Source organism: Juglans microcarpa x Juglans regia, chromosome 8D (assembly GCF_004785595.1).
Source record: "Juglans microcarpa x Juglans regia isolate MS1-56 chromosome 8D, Jm3101_v1.0, whole genome shotgun sequence".
NCBI lineage: Eukaryota > Viridiplantae > Streptophyta > Magnoliopsida > Fagales > Juglandaceae > Juglans > Juglans microcarpa x Juglans regia.
Window position 1 is genome coordinate 19,395,217 of NC_054608.1, and position 21,671 is coordinate 19,416,887.

The following is a 21,671-nucleotide window of genomic DNA, read 5'->3' on the forward strand; positions in this document are numbered from 1 at the left end:
TTTTAGGGTACAAAATTCACTTTTCTCTAAATTTAAGGGACATACAAGCTGCTAGTCATAAGCCTGGCTACTTGGGTTCAAGTACTCTTGTTGAGACGCTGTATGCACCACTATAATCAAAGACATCAATGCTACTAACATCCTTTTTGGGCCAAGGATGCTTAGAAGCATCCGTTGAAGCTCCAAAGTCAGCTGTAGATGTGTTTGTAGCCACCCCATCGTTCTGTAATATAGTTTCAAGTGCCTTTACTACTTCACTCATTGTTGGACGGTCTTCAGGTAAATCTTCAACGCTTTGCATACTAATTTCCAAGAATTGCCCAAGCCCTATAAGATTTGTTGTGGCTCTAATGGATGAATCAATCATATCTCGCAAGCCATAGTGCTCTTCATCGTCCTTGTTCATCATCGTTGTTACTTGTCGGACGATGAACTTTCCTTTCTCAATCGGTCGCTTGGCTGTTAGCAGTTCAAGCATAAATACTCCAAAGCTGTAAACATCACTCTTCGTAGTTAACTGTTGAGTCTGGTAATATTCAGGATCAAGATAACCCTGCAAGTAGAAGGCATTTCCTAAATATTAAAATCAAGAGAGGATCCCAATGAATGTAGAATCTAAAGTGTATTACACATACGTTTTTAAGTTTATTGTAGGATTGGAAGGATCTGCATGTACTTTGAATTTTACAATACCATGCATAAACAAGAAAGTGAAATAATAAAAATGTACTTTGATATAAGTTAATCTACCAATTTGGTTGTCTTAACCTCCCCAAAGATACTCCCTTGCAAATCTATTAACCACAATCATTATGCAGAAGTTAAATCCTTCACCATCCTCAAAGTACATGGTTCAATTGTGACAACACATTCACTAGCAGTAAACTTTGGTTAAGTGAACGTGAGAGGATCTTGTGAAGAATTAATATAGAAGCATAAATCCTAGAGCATCATGTTGATACAAAACAACTTTTCCATTTGGCTTTATATTTAAAAAAAAAAAAAAAAAAAAAAAAAAAGATGTTACTGTTTCTCGCAATGTGTCATATTGAAGACCTCAAGCCCTGGAATTACAAAAGGGAAATCTCCCACTGGACAGGAGACTTACACAATCGTCTATTTTAAATGAAAGCCCTAAAGGGTTGCATTTCTTGACATACAAAGAAATCCTAGTGATAATACGAACCCTAGCCCTGCTAGAAAGAAAACAAGAACAACCATACAAACGCTCCTGAGCCCATTGTTGACATCATAGGTCCAATTAGAAACATTAGTCCTGCAAAAATATAAAAATATTGGGTTAAGCCCAATTAAAGGGCTGACAACCCAGTAGAAGCCTAACTGAGAAAATTAGGGCCCGTTCTTGCTCCTAAAACCCCAGCCAAGTTGTTCCTTCAACACTAGAACTTCTTATTCCCCCTAGGAAATTGTAATGGACCCAAACCGACTGCTTAGAGAGAGTCACTCTCCAAGAATATGAGAAGAAGAGAGAATAGTAGAGAAGAGAGGAAGGATCGAATTCCTGAATATACTTTTCGGTTGAGAGCTTTTACCTCCAACCATCTTTATTTATATTGAATATTGAAACGACAGTGTTTAACAACCCCCCTTACACTTTTAGTAAGAAATGATTGCGTTACAATCAATAAGAATGAAAAGTGCTACATGACAATGTTCTACTAATCGAATCCAGTAACTACTCCAATACAATACGACATCGTTCCAGATCTTATTCTTCAAATACAACTAACAACTAACACCTTCCTTTTCTATCTTCAACACACAGAAGCACCCTCATCCACGAACACCTTGCCTACTACCATAAGCCTTATGCAGGCTGCAACCCTTCCACTCCAGCACCTTGCTCATAACACACCCTCCCCCTTTAAAGCACCTTGCCCACAAGGTGGGGAAATTGTTGCCGAAGTTTCCAATAAGGTTCCCAGGTGGAGTCTTCCACTCCAGCACCTTCCCATTGGATGAGGACTTCTACCACAGCTCTGTTGTCCCTCTTAACACTCCTGCGCTCCAAAATTTTCTCAAGTTAAGGCCTAAACTCACCTTGCAAGTCAACTGGAGGTAGGGAAGAGAAGGGTGTGAGCTGGTCTCCAATTTTTTTCTTCAACACAGAAACATGAAAAACAGGATGCAAGAGAGAATCTGAGGGCAAACATAATCAATATGCCACTTTGTCAATTATGTGAGTAATCTGAAATGGCCCAAAATAGCGAGGTGAAAGCTTAAGATTCCTCCTAAGTGACACAGATTGCTGCCTATAGGGTTGAAGTTTAAGTTAAACCCAATCCCCCACTGAGAATTTTCTGTCAGTCCTGTGCTTGTCATAATAATACTTCATTCTATCTTAAGCAAGAGATAAATTGGACTTAAGTGTTGCCAAAATTTGCTCTCGAGTCTGCAACAATTGGTCCCCAGACTGATTTGTAGTTAAACCAGGAATGTAGGCTTGAAGCCTAATTGGAGGAGTCCCATAAATAGCTTCGAAGGGAGTCATCTTTGTGGAAGTATGAAAGGTGGAATTTTACCACCACTCAGTTAAAGAAAGCCAATCTACCCATAACTTTGGTTTATCACTAGAAAAAGATCTCAGAAAGTGTTCAAGGCACTTGTTGACAGCTTCTATTTGGCCACCACTTTGAGGGTGATAGGCTGAAGAATAAGAAAGATTAACCCCTTGCAATCTGAAAAGTTCCTTCCAAAATGAACTGGTAAATGTTGAACCACGATCAGAAACAATGGTTTTAGGTAAACCATACAGTTTAAAAACATTGTTGAAGAATAGTAAAGCCACCTGAGCAGTTGTGAATCGATGTTTCAAGAACATAAAATGAGCATATTTTGACAATCTGTCCACCACAACCATAATGACAGAATACCCCTTAGAAATGGGCAAACCCTCAACAAAATCCATTGAAAGGTCAGTCCATATTTGCTCAGGAATAGGTAAGGGCTGTAAGAACCCAGCTGGAAGGAGATTTTGGATCTTATTTCTTTGGCAAGTTTCACATTCACGAATAAATTGTTTGACATCATGCTTGAGACCAGGCCAATAAAAATCCACTCTAGCTCTGTGCAAATATTTGTGAAAACCAGAATGACCAGCAACAGGACTAGAGTGCAAGTAATTCAAAATCTGTTACTTCAATGGAAGAGAGTCAGGCACATAAATTCTGTCTTTTTTTAAACAAAATGCCATGTCTTAGCTTGAATGAAGAATTAGAAGTAGGATCAAACTGCAATGTAGTAATTAGGTTGTGCACATTCTGATTTGCATCATAAGCTGCTTTCAACTCTGAGAGCCATGTTGGTGTAGGGAATGACAAGGCTGCCAACTCTCCAAGCTCATCAACCTGATCTCTACGAGACAAGCATCAGCCACCTTGTTCGCCACACCTTGCTTATACTCAATAGTAAACTCATAACCAAGGAGCTTAGAAAGCCATCTTTGCTGAGCAACAATGCCAATCTTCTGCTCAAGCAAATATTTAAGGCTATGGTGATCAGTTTTGATCACAAAAGCACTTCCTAAAAGATATGGCCTCCACTTCTTAACTGCTAGCACTAAGGCTAGAAACTCTTTTTCATAAGTGGAAAGAGTTAAATTTTTTCCTTTCAAAGCTTGACTGAAAAAGGCTAAGGGCCTTTGGTCTTGCATCAAAACTGCTCCTATATCAGTTGCACAAGCATCACATTCAATGACAAATGTTTTGGTGAAGTCAGGCAAAGCAAGAACAGGAGGGCTAGTGACAACAACTTTCAACTCATTAAAAGACTTAGTATTCGTATGAGAAGAAGAAGAGAGAATAGTAGAAAAGAGAGGAAGGATCGAGTTCCTGAATATACTTTTCGGTTGAGAGCGTTTCCCTCCAACCATCTTTATTTATACTGAGTATTCGTATGAAACGATAGTGTTTAACAAAGCCCCTTACACTTTTAGTAAGTAAGAAACGACTGCATTACAATCAATAAGAATGAAAAGTGCTAAACGACAACGTTCTACTAATCGAACCCAGTAACTAATCCAATGCAATACGACATCGTTCCAGATCTTATTCTTCAAATACAACTAACAACTAACACCTTCCTTTTCTGTCTTCAACACACAGAAGCACCCTCATCCACGTTGCCCACTGCCATAAGCCCTACGCAGGCTGCAGCTCTTCCACTCCAGCACCTTGCTTATAACAGAAATCAAAGAAATCCCATAAGGCTAGGAAGCCTAATCCTACACAAACATGGAGTCCTAGCAGCCTTAGGACTTCAAGTTGCCTAATTTATCAAATAGTGTAGGAATTGTAATGCCCCAAACCCGGGTGGCTTGGAGAATTACTACTTGTGACTTATAAACACATATTCCGACATAACTAAAATAAATCTCCATCAAAACTTTATTATCAAAACCCAAACTCAAGTCTTCCAAACAAACACCTTGAAAAGTCTATAAAACCAATATTGCAACAGAACAAAAAATAAACTAAGGAGTCCATAATCTCCAGGTAGTCATAACAAACCATACTGATAACTTTAACGAGTCTTACTAACCCAAGATAAAATTAAATCTAAGAGACATTAAATCTGAAAGACATCAGAATTCCTTCTCTTAACATCCCCTCCTCGGCTTAATCATGCTCACCAAACTAAACCCGGTCCTCAGTTGGACTATCCACATCATTTGAAAATATTATGAAAAAATGGGGGTGAGTTATCAACAACTCAGTAAGTAGGAGACATATTCTAGCGTGCAAACATGAGCAGTTACAAAGTGCAATACGCAGAACAAAATATTTTATAGAGTTATCTTGCAAAACAAAAACATATTTTCTAAACGTAACAGAGCGATAGTTTTAAGACAAGTAAAACCCATAATACTTTAGCATAACATAAACTAAGTATCATTATCACATCAAAACAGAACATCACACAGAGCAGAGACCATATTTCACCCCTGTGGTAGGGGTGTGCTAACCCCGATGGCCAAACCGGGTAGAGGCAGAGGTGAAATCTTTCCTTTATTCTTCTCGGACCCCCGAGTGTGCACACATGAAAGACCACAATAAAACCACTTTGTTTCCAAAGTGGGTGCACTTAGAGACAGAGAAGTTGGTACCAACCCAAAACAGAACAAAGCATAACAGAGTAGAGCAAAGCAAAGCAGAGACAGAGTCAGATAAAAAACCAGTACACCATGCCAAAGGTTTTCAGATGTTATATCAAAATAATACAGAATACCAAAACAGAATCAGCCAGTTTACACACACTGAAAACAAAAGCCAGAACATCTTTCTAAATAACTGCACAATTTTTCAGATTCTCAATATCGCTCCTTTTTTAGATTTCAGAAACTACATGACAAAATTTAGCTCATGTCTACACAATGCATGTCAGAATATAATTTTTTTTTTCACACAGATCTCATGAATAATGTAAATAAGCGACCGAGGTTGAACTTTGTTTTCCCAAGTTCCCATTACATCACAAATATGCAAGTTTTCATAAAGTCAACCTCAGTTTTATTAACTTGTATAAAACCTAGCATAGGAACCCCGCTTACCTGACTCTTGCAGCGTATTATCTATGTCTTGAAATCGATCTCTAAAAATCTCGTCACCTATTGATAGAAACAAAGTATATACACTGAGTATTAAACGACAATTGACATAACGTCCATCTAATAATTAAAACTCATAATCTCAATCCATAATATAGCAAAACAACTCACTAATACGACCATATAGTAATCTGGACAGCCCGCATTTCAACCCAAAAACTCTATACTAATCTTAGTATTGTCCAGTACAACCATAAAATCCAATGTCAACTCAAATCATCCATAAATCACCCTTATTTCAGCAGCTCATAATCCCAAGCAATCACCAACAATTTAACCAAAAGAACACTACACATTGCACGTTTCCCTCCGTTCAACCTCAACAGTAGAAAAATCCCAACACTTCTAGATGTTAATCGGCACCCAGCAAAACCCCCTTCTATTTATTTCTAAAACACCAAACCAACAAACCAAAATAATAACATACTCAACGAAGTGAAAACTTACAGTGAAGGCTCAACGTTTAAACGAAACCAGGTAGAATTTAGAATTCACTACACTACAGCACACAAGCGCACAGAACGAAAATCCCCAGTTCACGGGTTGCACAAGAATGAAAAATTTATTTTCAATAACTATTTCAAGAAAGAGTAGGAAATATGTGAACTCTTAAATAGGAAGAGAAAAGAGAACAAAAATTATCCACTAGAGAAACTCTCGGCAACCAAGGCTAGAAATAATGTTTCTTGCTCAACACAACAGTGCCTCCGCTACTGAGCAATAGAGGAGAATGCGAGAGGGAGAGACGCACCGAACCGCAGCAATAGAGGGACGCGAGAATGAGGAGCTCAGTGGTCTACAGCAATGGGGGAATGCGACAGAGTGAGAAATCGATTTTGAGGGAAAAACCGAAAGTGGGGAAAAAGAAAGTGGAGAAAATGCTAGGGCATTACATTCGGACTCACGAATAGACCCAACAAAAAGGAAGAGATGAAATCGGGAAGGAAAGTGGGTAACGTGTGAGAGAGAGACGGGAAAACCAGAAAACCGAAAGAGTAAGGGAGGGAGAAGGAATCGGGAGGCAGTTGAAGAAGGCAATACTTACCCAAAACGGCGTCGTTTCACACTCCTCCAAAGAAAGGGGCCGAGCCCTTGCGCACGATCCGGGCTTCACAAAGAAGAATAAAACTGGGCCTTACAGGAATCCTGTTTCAACAATCAAAATTTGAAAAATAATGTTGCTAGGAATTCCTAGCTAAACTGGGACTCCTAGTCCTTGTAGGCATCAATGAAACCTAGTAATCACAATCTCTATAAACAAGAGGTTGCATGCAACCCCTTCAAATCATCCCAAGGGTTTTCCAGAAACTCATCCCCTAACTCTAGGAAAGTGTCGCCAATCTTAAATAAGAGAATAGGAAATTCTTCACCAACAAATACTCATTGTCATTGACTATAAAACAAATCATATAGTGGGATTACCATAATAATGATGATGACAACAACAACAACAACGATGCTAATAATAGTAAAATCTAAAAGAAAATATACGGTGGAAGCAGGCATGGCTTGCCTTTCACTTAAGTAGTTGGGCAGACTCCGTTGTCTCATGGTTAAGTCTATCCATTACCACCACCAAAGGCCTTAAACCAGTTTATTTTCCACACTCATAGACTCATTTTCTCAGACTCATTTAAAACGGTTTTACCATTGTAGAATCTTTTAAACGTGGCTCACGTGTAGGTTTTTAAGAGTAGCAGCATTCTCTACCCTTGAGAGGTCAGGAGATGCTACACATGATATAATAGCGTGTATAGGAACACTTACCATCGTGCCTTTGACTTGAGTTGAAACATGGCATGTCAACGCATCTGATACTAGCTTAGACAAGCCAAAATCTGCAACCTTTGCCGTCAAATTTTCATCCAACAGAATATTCGTGGACTTAACATCTCTATGGATGATAGGAGGATGAGCAAGCTCATGTAGGTAAGCTAATCCTCTGGCTGAACCAAGAGCAACGTGGAGTCTTCTCTTCCAATCAAGATAAATGCCAGAGTTTCCTACAATTCATATTTAGGCAAATAGTTTCCTATATATTAGACATTTGCAAAGAGGTAATTAAATTGATATGAATGTGCGTACCTGACAAGCTATCTCTAATTGTTCCATTAGGCATAAATTCATAGACCAGCATCTGCTCTCCTTGTTCGAAACAAAAACCCACAAGACCAACAAGATTCTTGTGATGAACTCGGGAAAGTAATTCAATTTCAGTCTTGAACTCAAGTGCACCCTGCATTGATCCTTGTCGAGCTCTTTTGATAGCAACAACTTCTCCATCAGAAAGCATCCCTCTATAAACCTGGGAAGAACATAAAAACACGATCAACAAACAGTTCTTGGAAGCGAATTTTTGCAAAATTTGGACTCATGAATATTGAGACATTTACCTGGCCATACCCTCCAGAACCTATCACATTTCTCTCGGCAATATTATTGGTGCACATTTGGAGTTCATCATAAGAGAACAATCTTGCACCTTTTAACTGTGGTGCACCAGTGCTATCATTGCCACTTGATGCCCAAGTAGCTAGGATATGGAGAAATGGTTAGATACTTAGTCTTGAATTTGAACTATATATAACAATCAATTACAATAAAATTTATTTTAGGTATAAATTACCAAACGGTTCATTTGATCTAATGGCTTCTTCTGCTCGTTTCTTTTGTCGAATGGCATATTTCCCTACTCCCAGGAGCCCCAATACCAAAATGGCACAACAAATTGCTATCCCAATCATTACACCAGTGCTAATATAGGTTTTTCCACGTTTGGCTGAAGAAAAATTTCATTGTCAGGTAGAGATAAAATTTTCTCTCTCTCACATACACAGAGCAAAGATATGATTTGAACCTGGGAAAGCATAAGGATATGCCATGAAATAATAGGGTCCAAACATATGAGGTAGCTTATCTGCTTGATAAGTCAAGGAGAACCCAATTCTCTGAATCTCAGATCGATTAAAGTATTTTCCGATTGATGGAAAGAGTGCCAGTTGCATTTGAAGATAGTCATCAGAATTGAACCAGGTATCTTGAATATAAATTGAACCCGGAAGGAGACGCAAGTTCATCGTCAACTTAATTTCCAGTATACGAAATACAGTTACATTGGACAATTCCCTGAAAAGGGGTCCTCTAAAATATAATGTCCCTTCATATGGATAGGCGCATTCACAACTTTGAGGGCTGCACTTTTGATTAAGAGGACATAATGTACTTGCACATCTAGCCAGGCTAGTAGAATAGTTTGTTGGTTTTTGATTTTGCTGGCAATAAGAATCCTTCAACATAGTAGAGGGACACACTGGGTTTCCTACTAGTCTGAAGTACATCCAATTGACAAAGAAGGTTGATGGTCAGAATAAAATAAACAACACATTTTGGAAATTGAAAAGTTAGAGCCATGAGTTCACTCACATTAAGGTATTACGGTAATTATTGCGCACAGTTACAGAAGAAATGTGGTTGTTTTGTAAATCAACAAGCATTAGTTGTGGGCTGATGTTTTCACCCATGTCCAATGTGTCATTAAATTTGTTGTTTCTCAATTTCCTGAGAATTGAAATCAAGTATGAGTTATCAAACTGTCAGTTTATTTGATATACCAATAATATATCAACTTACAATATACCAATAATATATCAACTTACACTTGCTGTATTTGTGGAAAGCTAAACAGTTCTCGTGGTACAGGCCCTTGAAGTGATCCATTTTCCATAATCCTGCGCACCAATCGCGTAAAGGTATTGCTAAAATTTGAGGGAAGTTTGTAGAATTCTTATCTGTGAAAGATTGAAGACTTACAGTGTGGTGAGTGATGATAAGGCTGAGAACCACGTTGGAGCTTCTGATGGCTCAAATGAGTTATTACTAAGGTCCCTGGTAAAATAAACCATCATACAAGGTTCATCAGTGCATACAAAGAAGAAATTACTCAAAAATGAAATTGGCAATTTCAAGCAGCACCATGCATCTACTTACAAGTAATTGAGTTTCATCATTTGAGTCAAGTCTGGTAAAGCACCCGTCAATTTATTTTGAGCAAAATTCCTAAGTCGATAGCAAGAAGGAGAAAAATGGTAACCACCAGTATATTATATGATTATACTAAAAGAAAAACACCAGTACTATATGAATGTTGTGAAAAAGTACCCACAATTTAACAATGTTTGTTAGGTTGCTGAGATCTGGGACACTTCCTGTCAGAGCATTTCTGTCAAGCCGACTGTTGCAAATTGGAATAGTTTTAATTCTCAAGAACAGTACCAGAGAGTGGACATGTACTGAAAATTAAGGTTAGTTGAATAACACCAATGCGTCATTAAATTAGGGTGTATTTTACTCACAGAACTTCAAGAGTTTTTACAAGTCCTAATGTTGGCGGGATACTTCCATTAAGTTGATTTCCATCAAATAATCTGTCTTTGAAGAAAGCATTAATTAGAAGTAGAAGAAAGCATTTAAAGCATGCATGAAAATAAACTAATAGTTGGTATCAACGTACATGTGTATCAATTTCATATTAGAGCTGAATAGTTTTTCTGGAATGGGACCTGAAAGGTTGTTCTGATTGAAATGGCTGCAAGTTTAAATACATCACATTATTCTTCTTTTATGGATGCAATAATCAACGTTTTGTATCCTTAAACATATTCAAATTCTAGCATTTATCTTAATAATAGAATGAACTCACAAGTGTTCAGCGTTCAAAAGAAGGTCCAAGCCTGGGGCCCCCATGGAGGTTGATATCGGAAGAGGTCCTGTCAACATATTATCCGCGATGTCTAGCCAGTAGAGTTTGGAGAGTTTACCCAAAGATGGAGGTACCTTTCCAGTTAAGTTGTTTGAATTGAGAGCCCTGAGAGGGAGAGAGTATTGAATAAAGTATAAAAGTGCTAATTATTAGGTACTCTCGAAATATATATGGGCACGCGGTACTCATTTTGTGATAGAGAAAAATTATGATTATACGCCATATTGTGATAAAATTGAGTATCACCTCATTCTTGGAGATAGAGAAAAAATACTGGCATTGTGATTCATGTAGTGATCTTATAAGCATTGGGAGAACTTACAAGAAGTAGAGTTCTGAAAGATTTCCCAATTCATCTGGAATGTCACCACTGAAGCTGCAACCAGCTAGGAGTCTGAAACATGAAAGACAAAAAAATATATATATATATATATATATGCTTCTCACTGTTGATGGATAGGAAATAGGAAATTACAGCTTGCTTATTGGATCATACAAGATAGTTAGCTTTCTCAAATCCCCTAGCCGTGGAGAGAGGGAACCTGTGAGCCTGCGGTTAAATGATAGGTCCCTGAAATTTAATAATGTTAGTAGCACTTCAAGGCACATATATCGCACATGCCCAACAAGCCATTAAGAGAGAGAAAGAAAAATATGCATTAACTCAGACTTTTGGAGTTTGCAGTTATTTCAATTTTTTTGAGAAGAGAAAGGAAGCGCTAAAAGACTTTCTAGTATTTTTTATTATTATGCAAAAGAATAAGCCTATTTGCAGGTGTGATTTTTACACCCTCAATTCACCATTAAATGATGGTATGTAACAGATCATATATAGTTCTATTTTAGAATTAGAACTATATATGATCTTTGGGAATCAGGCGTAGGCATGCAGTTTATGGACCCAAGTTTGGATGATAGTCTTTCGTCATGGAAATTAAAATGGATATATCTAAAACATTGATTGATGGATTCTGGGTTGGAACATTGGAGACTAAAGGTTTTTGGCCGCCTGTGGTGTATGAATAAGTCCCTCCTTATTGCACCAAATGTAGACAACAAGGATACCCAGCAGGTGTCTGTCGAAATGGCTCTGAGAATACTCTGTTGGCTAGAAGACCCAAACCCATAGAGAAAGCCCAGAATATGCACCACGTTGTTAAAAACTCACAGGCTAACCAGAATGACAGCATTAAACCTGTGAATCGTGAGGCTATTAATCAGGACAATACGCTATTATCCGAAAAATTTGGAAGGACAACACCAGGTGGCTAGGCAAGGGACGATGGTGCAAGTAGAACATAGCTTGGCAAAGGAAAGTGAAGGGCCTGTTAATGAATCGGCCTATATAGCAAGTGGTTTGTTGACTAACCAATTTTACAAGTAGCAAAACTCTTTTCATTAAGAATATGCATGTGTTTTCATTTAAAGAAAAAGAAATTAGAATAACACTTACAATGATGTCAATTCAGTGAGTTCCCCAATGTCACCTTCAAGCTTCCCTTCAAGGCCCATCGTTGATAATTTCCTGAAGTGGTTTAAAACAACGGAATCCACAAAATAAGGTGTAACATACGGGTCCTAAATTAAGGCTTAGAATTTTAGTATTATTATTATTATTATTATTATTATTATTATTATTATTATTATTATTATAGTAATTATTTTATCAGATCAGTTTTGAGATAAATCCTCATTTCCCCACGACAGTCCCTCCATCAAACAAAGAATTCTCACGGCCAGAACCTTCCCACGTGAAAACCAAATTTCCTACACAGATAGCCGAGACACCATTCATATCTTCTGATTTTGCATGAACCTCGATGAATTACAATGATATGCTTGTGAATAAGACTATTGATGCTGTGTTCGTACAAATTGTTGTTGGATGGATGAGATGTTATGAAAATCACATGTATGCCATATAATGTTTAGATCATGATATGCCATGCCTATGCTATATATGCTCCATTTTGTAAGACTCGTGTTAATATATCATGTTAATGTTATGTAATAGTGGGAATTAAGATGTTTACAACGCAGTAACCCTAGAATTGTTGTTGCAAGTAACTCCATCCCAAACGGGTAATCCACATGGATCCTCTGAATACCCCCAGCTTGGTGGTGTGTTTTTCCACGCGGCCTTCAGGGCGGTGAGTACTGCGCGCAACTGCATGCACCATGGTAAAATGTTTAATTGTCAACTAATAATTTCAAGATGGATCACTTTTAGCATTAGAAAAATGATAAATGGACTAGTTAACTTGCTGATCATGCATGTATTTTATTTTATTTTAAGAATATATATATATATATATATATATATATATATATGCGCACACACACACACATATATGGCGGCGTGGTGATCTGTTACATACCATCATGAGGATCAGTAAATGAGTCGATGAAGTGAATTCCTGAAAGAAACAAAGCCTGCAGAAAGAGCAGCTGCAACTTCATGCCGATCGACTTCCTGCACGTTAATCTCTCTCTTTCTCTCTCTCCCAGCTCGATGATCTGTCTCTTTTCTCTCTGTGTGCGGGTGCGCTTAATAAGTATCTCACCACACATTCCTATATATCAAAGAAGAGATAAGTCAACGTACAGGTCTTCGTCTTTGTCTTCTTCGTGGAAGACGGCTCAGTTTGGATGGAGAAATATTATCAACTCATTTTCTCTTATCTAATCTTATTATTATTATTTTTATAAATTTCTACATAAAATATAATAAATAATTTAATTTTTTTAAATTTTAAAAAATAATAATATTAAAAACTAATATTTTAATAATATTCTATTCAACTTTTAACTTTCATCTCAATTTATATAATCTCAACTCACTATCCAAACCTAGGTTGCGTTTGGATATTGACTTGAGTTGAGTTAAGATTATAAAATATTGTTAGAATATTATTTTTTAATATTATTATTATTTTGAGATTTGAAAAAATTGAATTGTTTATTATATTTTGTGTTAGAATTTAAAAAAGTTGTAATGATAAGTTGATATGGGTTTAGGATCCAAATGTACCCCTAACCTAACTCGTTCATCCCCCTGCTCAATACTAGACCAACGCATGATACTATAAGTCACTCCTCAATGACTGATATTTTCGGTGCTTGATAAGTGTAACTTTTACATGATTTTTATTACTCTTTTACTAATTAAAATTGTCAGTTTTCCTTTATTTCTTTTGATTTGACTTGATTTTTATTTATTTGCTTGTGTTTGAAGGAATGAAAAGTTTAAGTCCAAAAGAATGGATTTTTGGTACATTTAAGAAAGGAAACAAATGGGTTTAACGTAATCCCGAATTGGAAGCGTCTCTAGAAAGTTTTGAATATTCTCACCAAATCTCTCGTGTCAGAGATCAGATTGAGCTGATTCAAATGGTGTTCGAAAACTAACTTAACAGGCTACAATTGTTCCTGAAATAGAGTTGTTGTAATTCCTACGTTTTCCAAGCAAAAAATGGCCAGCAATCTAAGCCTAAAAATATGCAGAATTGATAGCACAAATTGGAGATTGATTTTCTTTCTTTATGAGAATGGCTTCAACGAAAAAAGGAGAGCATCTCTATGACTTGGTTTTGGAGGGGAGCAGCCAACATCAAGGAAGAGCCGAGTTTCTGAGTTTCTTTTTTTTAATTATTTCGAATCTCTTTCAATTGCTGGATGTTAAACTAAATTCTCTTTTCTAGGGCTACAATGTAGCCTAACTATGATTACGGGAATCTTTCTTTAATTGAATTAATTTAGTATTTGTTTCATGTTGTTGTGTAGTTCATTCTGGACTTAATGCTTGTGAATGACTGATCACCGTTTACATGATTTGGGATTCAATTTGAGACTGAGAAGTGATAATTGTTTTAGCCTATGTTTGAGATACCATAAGGAATCCGTAGGATAGAGATATTTATGGACTTGCATAATCTTTATGAGGATTTCTTTGTTCTTAATGAATTTTGACATATTTAGAATTTTAAAAGAGATGTAGAAAATTTGCTTGTTGGGATATTTTTTTAATGCTTGAGAAAGATTAATGAATAAATTAGAGAGACTTGATTATCAGCAATAGAAAATAATTATAATTAATTCAAATAGGAAATTCGCATAGGATTAGATATGGTGAATCGGAAACCCTAGAATTATTTTTATTATCTCTACAACCTTAAGTTTTATTCTCTTTTCCTTTTAATTTATTTTTGTCAAGCACTTTAGTTTAATTTAGGTGTTAAAATCTTTAAAATTTCAATTTTATTTCCAAATAGTAAATAATTTGTTAAATTTCAATACTCAATAGCATAATTAGTCATTGTGAGTTCTACACTTTTTTCTTTAAAACTTTACTAGTTGTTACGATTCGTGCACTTACGATTTCAACCAACAAGTTTTTGGCGCCATTGTTGGGGTTTAACTATTTGTTATTGATATTGATATTAACTAGATCGTTACTAATTTGGATTTTTTATTTTATTTCAAGATTTAGAAATGTATGCCCCGATCTAAACCATTAGAGTCTACATTTTTTGATCCCAAGATTGAGAGAACTTTACGTCGAATCAATAAAAAGAAGAAGCAAGAAGTCACCACATCTGCCATCACTATGGCAGATCAACGGATTGGAGAGGCTACTAGGGCTTTGAGGGACTATGTTATGCCCTCGGTTAAGGGGCTACATCTAACATAAGGAGGCCGGCTATACAAGCTAGTAGTTTCGAGATTAAGATAGATATAATTCAAATGATATAGCAAACTGTTCAGTTTGGGGGGCTATTGCAGGAGGATTCTAATGTTCATATCACAAATTTTCTAGAGATTTGGGACACCTTCAAGCACAATGGAGTGACGGATGATGCTATTCGGTTGAGACTTTTCCCTTTTTCACTCAAAGAAAAAGCAAAAACCTAGCTAAATTCTCTACCACCTGGTGTCATTACTACTTGGGAGAGTTAATACAAAAAGTTTTGGCAAAGTATTTCCCTCTAGCCAAGACAGCAAAGCTAAGGAATGATATTACCCCATTCACTTAATTTGAGAATGAATCTTTGTATGAAGCATGGGAGAGGTACAAAGATTTAATGCGAAAGTGTCCTCATCATGACCTTCTGACATGGCTGCAAGTCCAAACATTCTACAATGGTTTGGAAGCTACAAGCAAGTCCATGGTTGATGTAGTAGCTAGAGGGGCTTTAATGAGTAAAACTCATGAAGCAGCTTATGAACTTTTGGAGGAATGCCAAGAAAGGCGGTTGGAGTTTTTGAACTTGATTATATTACCACATTAGCAGCACAAATGAAAACTTTATCTAAACAACTAGGTAAAATGAATGTTAATGCTATTCAAACTAATGTTGTGTGTGGTTATTGTGCAGGAAATCACTCAAGTATCGATTTCCTAGTGAGGAATCCTTTTGCTCAATCAAATTCTAAACAAGCTAATTACGTATCCAATTTTCAATGTCAAAACCATCTTTATTCAAACACGTTCAATCCCGAATGGAGAAATCACCCAAATTTTTCATGGAGCAACAATCAATGGGCAGCTAGACCACCACAAAATTTTCTACAACAAGAAAAGAAGCCGATACTTGAGGAGATGTTCATGCAATATGTGCAAAAGATAGATTTGGCAATCCAAACCAATTCAGCTTTGATTCATAACCTTGATGCTCAAATTGGTTAGCTTTTAAACATTCTTACAAAGAGGACAGTGGGAATTTTGCCAAGCAATACCATTACCAATGCTAAGGAACATGTCAAAGCAATAGCATTGAGAAGTGGGAGGACAATTGAGCAGCCACAAACAGCAAGTATCGAGCAAGATAAGGCTGGAAATCATGTGGAGTCCGAGCCAAAGATGGAGGAATTGGAGTAGCAAGTGGTCGATCAGTAAGCCATAAATTCTAAGGAGAATAAAGAAGCTTCAAAACCCTTGAATTTTAGGAAGTTTACATCTGAAACTAATTCTCCTACAATTTATGATCTGCCGTTTCATTTTCCTCAAAGTCTTAAAAAAAATAAGTTTGATAATCAATTCTCTAAATTTCTTAGTATTTTTAAGCAATTGCATATTAATATTCTTCTTATTGAAGCTTTGGAGCAAATGCCTAAATATGCTTAGTTTTTTAAGGATATTTTATCAAACAAGTGGAAGTTGGAAGAGCATGAGACAATAATGTTAACTGAAGAGAGTAGCGCAATTTTACAACAGAAGTTGCCTCCTAAATTGAAAGATCCAAGGAGTTTTACAATTCCTTGCACTATAGGAAGTATTTATTTTGATAAAGTTTTATGTGATTTAGGAGTAAATATTAATCTTATGCCATTTTCGATTTTCAGGAAGTTAGGTCTTGGAGAAGCAAAGCCTACTACAGTCTCTTTACAATTGGTGGACAAGTCTATCAAGCACTCGAGAGGACTCGTTAAAGACGTTTTGGTGAAGGTGGACAAGTTTATTTTTCGGCTAATTTTATTGTGCTAGACATGGAGGAGGATAAGGAAATACCTTTGATTTTGAGGCGACCTTTTCTTGCTACAGGGAGAACTTTAATCGATGTCTAACAAGGGAAACTTATTTTGAGGGTTGATGATAAGCAGGTTACTTTTGATGTATTTAAGGCTATGGATTCTCCTTCCGAAGTACACTCTTGTTTTCAAATTAGTGACTAAGACTTAGTGGTAGTGTAACACTTGGGCTTAGCCTGAGTCTGCTTTGTAAATATTTTTGGGCTCGTGTACGAAAAACCCATTTGAGATTTAAACAAATAATTTCAGAGCAAGTTACGGGCCCAAAATTTATTTTGGCAGAGTATGAACTTCATTGGGCTCAATGATTGGATAAAGTCCTAATTAATAATTCGCAGACCAAGGGGCCATAATAATTAGAACTTGGCCCAATAAATTTATTTATTTATTTATTTTTCTAAACATCAAAGATATTATTGCACAAGAGATTTATTTTGGATATGAGAATTATGGCCCAAGTTATTTATCAAGTCCAAGCCCATTAACGTGCCCAATTTCAAGCACACTTGAGTCACAATTTTAGAGTTCCCTTCATGATAAAAATTTCCTTAAACCACTATCTTATATATATATATATATATATATATATATATATATATATATATATATTGACCCATGGATGTAAATCACGCCGCACCATCTACTTAAATTTCCATTAAGCATGACGAGGCCACCACAACACTCATCATGCACGTCCCCATGTGTCCAAGAAGCAAGCACAGCTTCCACTGCCTGGATTTTTCTTTTGGTGAAATAAATATTTCACTTTGCTACTCAGCTCAAATGAAAACCGACTACCACCTTAAATTTTTTCCCCATAAACTGCAACAACCCACGCACCACCTTAAATTAACCACACCGAAGCCAAGCCCTTCACATACGTCAATCACTTGTCTCCTCCGCATGCAATCACCTCTCTAAGTGTGTTTGAGATTTTTCCATTGCCGCTAACCACCACCACGCGAAACTAGGATCTCCCTACCAAGCTCCTCCACGAAATCTTTTGCACTGTAGCTCACTGCTCAGCCACCATAGCACTACACTGCACCACCACCCAATGTGTTGAGACCTCCCTTGCAAAATAGAAATCACCGGATCACTACCTTAAAACCTCTAACTTACACCACCATCGCCCAAGCTACCACTGCACGTTTAAGAGGCCCCTGTTTTTACTTCTCAAAATAGAGGAAGTTTTGTCTCCATCGAGTGCCTCAAACCAACCATTCCACGCCGCCAACTCTCACCTCCACGTTGCCACCATACTACAAGGCCGTTAAGATCCTTTTTCGTGATGAGGAATTTGTGTTGGCTATAATCGGGTAGAAGAAATAAGAAAGTTCACAAAGGAAGAACAATTTGAAAATGGCAGAGTGGATGTTTGATAGAAATTATGAGAAAGAAACGTGTAATCACGCTGGGCTAGTTCAAGGCAACCCTTCCTCCAAATTCATACTAGAATTTTAGTACATTCAAGATGATATCCCCTTCTTACCTTCTCCCTCATATACGCAACACATTTTCCACATTTTGTTGCATAACAAACTCAAACTTTGCTATACTCACCACACAAACTCAATACTGAAATAATAGTAATCAAAACACATCATTTGAATATTTCACCAAAACGCAGTGTCTGATCACTAAGACATACTACAACCCTCTTCCAAGCATTAATGGAATGCTACACTTCGTCTTGGTTAAACGTTGCACTTCATCAACTCCTACCTGACGCTGTTTCAAATTCTAACACTTTTTCACTTCACTTCTCAACTGAAATCCCAATTCTCACTTCAAATCTGTCTTACTTCTCCAAATCTCTCTTAGGGTTCCCAACAACGGCTGTCGCTACAAGCCACTGCTCTCTCTCCTCTAGGTAACACCTCATTCCTCATGTCATGATCACTTTCTCTCTCCATTCCCTCTCTCTCGCTCATCTCTTTCTCTTTCTCTCTCTCTCGCTCATCTCTCTCTCTCTCTCTCGGTAAAAATATTTTCTCCCGACACCATTCTCTGGTTTTTCTTGTTCTCCAGAAACAAGTAGATGCAGTGATAACCTTTGGTTAGCTTTAGTCATGATCTTGTAAGTATTTTATGGAAATGCCATCCAGTCCTTTAGTTATTGTTTACATGTAAAGCAATTTATACCTTTTAAGCGTTTTTACATTTTTTTTACCCTTCCAGTTATAAAACTACCAATTGTTTTTAGGATTATTTCGGTGAACTTGATATTTTTTTTTTTTACTATTGATGGGCTTGGGTCTCATTATAGAAAAACTCTGCTATTTTTAAATGTACTTCAGATCATTTTTAAATTAGTCTTAAAAGTGGTTTAACAGAAAATAATTATGGTTTATAATTATATTATTTAGTATTAATTTTTATAGTTAGATTCCGTTAATAAATAAGTTAGAACTTAATTAGTCAGAGATTCTTTTTATTATTTAAGTGAATATCGAGGTATTTGAGGATTTATGATATTTTAAGGTTTTGAGAAATTTAGAGTTTTGTTTAAAGAGGTTACTTAGCGTTTCAGGTTTAAGTATTGAAAAAGTTGTAAATTCAGATATTTATGGAAATTATGTGGCAACTTATAGGTGACGAGCAACTTTCGTTCAACACTATTGTGGCCTTATATTGTTAAGTTAGTATTTTAGGATACAGATGAAATTAACCTAATATAAGTTAAGTGGATATTGATGGATTTGGAAAATTATGGTATTTTAGAATTATGAGAATTTTTGGGTATTGAGGAATTAAAATAAGTTAATTTCTAGCATTTTAGGTTTAAATATCGAGATATGTGTTTGATCGGAAATTTACGATACTTTTGTGACTATTTTATAGGTGACGATTTTAGATGTTTCGCATTGTTGAGGAAATTTCTGAAATGTTAAGAAATTCAGGTAAACGGAGTTCCTATGCTAGACTTTGCATAAAATAAAATGATCTAAGGTCGATTTTGGAAAATATACATATTTTGTTATGAAAAGAAATTTTGAAATGATCTTAGTTATTTGTTCTGCATTACTCATGAAATGCTGTATGAGAATAAAGTATTTTCTGGCATGACTGGTGAAGGCATGAGCTTCGTTTTGCATTTTGTTTCTAAATTGTGCAAAAGAGAGCGAATATGAAATTTTGTGCATAAATTATGTTTTTGTGATCTGATTCTGTTCTGTTCTGAAAATGTTATGTACTTTGATATGATGTGATATGATTTCTGAAACCTCTGGCATGACATTCTGTTTCTGTTTCATTTTGACCTTACCACGGATGTAAAATTGTGGCCTTTGTTAGGTTTGGTACCAACCTTTTTGTTTTGGTGCACCCACTTTGAAAACAAAGTGGTTTTCTGCGTGGTCTTTCTTGGATACACATTAGTGGCTCCGAGAATAATAAGGAGAAAATTCACATTTTGTTTATGCTTGATTGGCCACCGAGGTTTGCACAACCCTACCATGGAGGTTAAACATGTAATTCTGTTCTGCTATGATGTTTCAGTTATGCTATGCTAAAGAAAATTTTGTATAAGAATATTTCTGAACTTTCACTCTGATATTTTTTATAACATGTTCTGATTCTGTATTCTTAAAATAAAAATATTTTGTTTTACATTTTGAATTCAGTAAATGCTCATGTTTATTTACTAGTATATGTTCTCTGCTTACTGAGTTGTTGATAACTCACCCTTATCTCCACAATTATTTTTCATATAATTTTGATGCATCAGCTGGAAGTCAGGAATAGGGAGTAATATCAACTTTTGATGATCGTAGAAGATTAAGTGCCTATGGTACAATGACTTTTTGGAGAGTCTTTTTGGTAATGTTGATATTTTATGTTGCTTTGCTATTTTCAATCATGGAGATTTAAGAGTTTTTGTGGAAACTTGTATGTATGTTATTAAGGTACTTCTTTTGTGACCTTATGGAAGAATATGGATATTTGTGTTGAACAAATAAGTTAATATTTTATGGAGACCTTGTGTTATTTTAAATGTGTTATTCGAGATGATTTTAGGTGATAGGATCCAACTCTTCTAACCCAAGGGGATGGGGCGTTACAGGTAGTTGAGACCTATAGGGCTGGATTTTCTGCCACTTGAAGTGTGTATTACTCATTATGCAACTCTTGAATAAGAGAATGAAGAGGTTGGGGAGTGTGTAAGATATTTGAAAGCTGCACCATCCTTTCATCCTTCCGTAGAGCCGAAATTGGAAGAGCTAGGGCCATCCATGCCGACATCTTCAAGTAAGGAACCACCCAAACTTTGAGTTTAAACCGCTTCCGTCAAATTTGAGGTATGCTTTCTTAGGCCAAGACTCTACTTTTCTGGTTATTATTAATAGTTCTTTGAGTGATATAGAGGAGGAGAAGTTGTTGAGAGTTTGAAGGGAGCATAAGATGGCTTTGGGATGGACAATCTCGAATATCAAGGGAATTAGTCCTTCTACTTGTATACATAAGATTTTAATGGAAGATAGTTTCAAGCTGAAAGTTCAACCGCAATGGAGATTGAATCCATCAATGCAAGAAGTGGTGCATAAAGAAGTATTGAAACTCTTAGATGCTGGAATTATCTATCCAATCTCGGATAGTGCATGGGTGAATCCAGTTAAAGTGGTCCCAAAGAAAGGGGGAATACAGTGGTAAAGAATGACAACAATGAACTTATACCAATAAGGACACACGGGATGGCGAGTTTGGATAGATTATTGAAGACTTAATGATGCAACTTGAAAAGATCATTTTTCACTG

At 36.4% G+C, this 21,671-nt stretch overlaps 1 protein-coding gene and 1 non-coding gene across 2 annotated transcripts; both read right to left on the reverse strand.

Annotated features, from left to right (window-relative positions):
- LOC121241887 (leucine-rich repeat receptor protein kinase HPCA1-like) lies at nucleotides 1-13,034 on the reverse strand. Its single transcript, XM_041139751.1, has 19 exons — nucleotides 12,764-13,034; nucleotides 12,419-12,552; nucleotides 11,839-11,910; nucleotides 10,882-10,956; nucleotides 10,708-10,779; nucleotides 10,326-10,490; nucleotides 10,137-10,211; nucleotides 9,979-10,050; nucleotides 9,789-9,857; nucleotides 9,614-9,682; nucleotides 9,437-9,511; nucleotides 9,283-9,354; nucleotides 9,050-9,184; nucleotides 8,484-8,953; nucleotides 8,253-8,405; nucleotides 8,020-8,159; nucleotides 7,712-7,931; nucleotides 7,394-7,629; nucleotides 1-553 (listed from the first exon to the last, which is right to left on the reverse strand). The coding sequence occupies exons 1-19, from the start codon at nucleotides 12,767-12,769 to the stop codon at nucleotides 68-70; spliced, it is 2,796 nt and encodes a 931-aa protein (XP_040995685.1). The 5' UTR covers nucleotides 12,770-13,034; the 3' UTR covers nucleotides 1-67.
- A 2,351-nt stretch (nucleotides 13,035-15,385) lies between these two features.
- Nucleotides 15,386-15,492, reverse strand: LOC121243769. The gene has a single exon (XR_005936257.1). It is a non-coding gene; the product is annotated as a small nucleolar RNA R71 (small nucleolar RNA).
- Nucleotides 15,493-21,671: the final 6,179 nt, after the last annotated feature.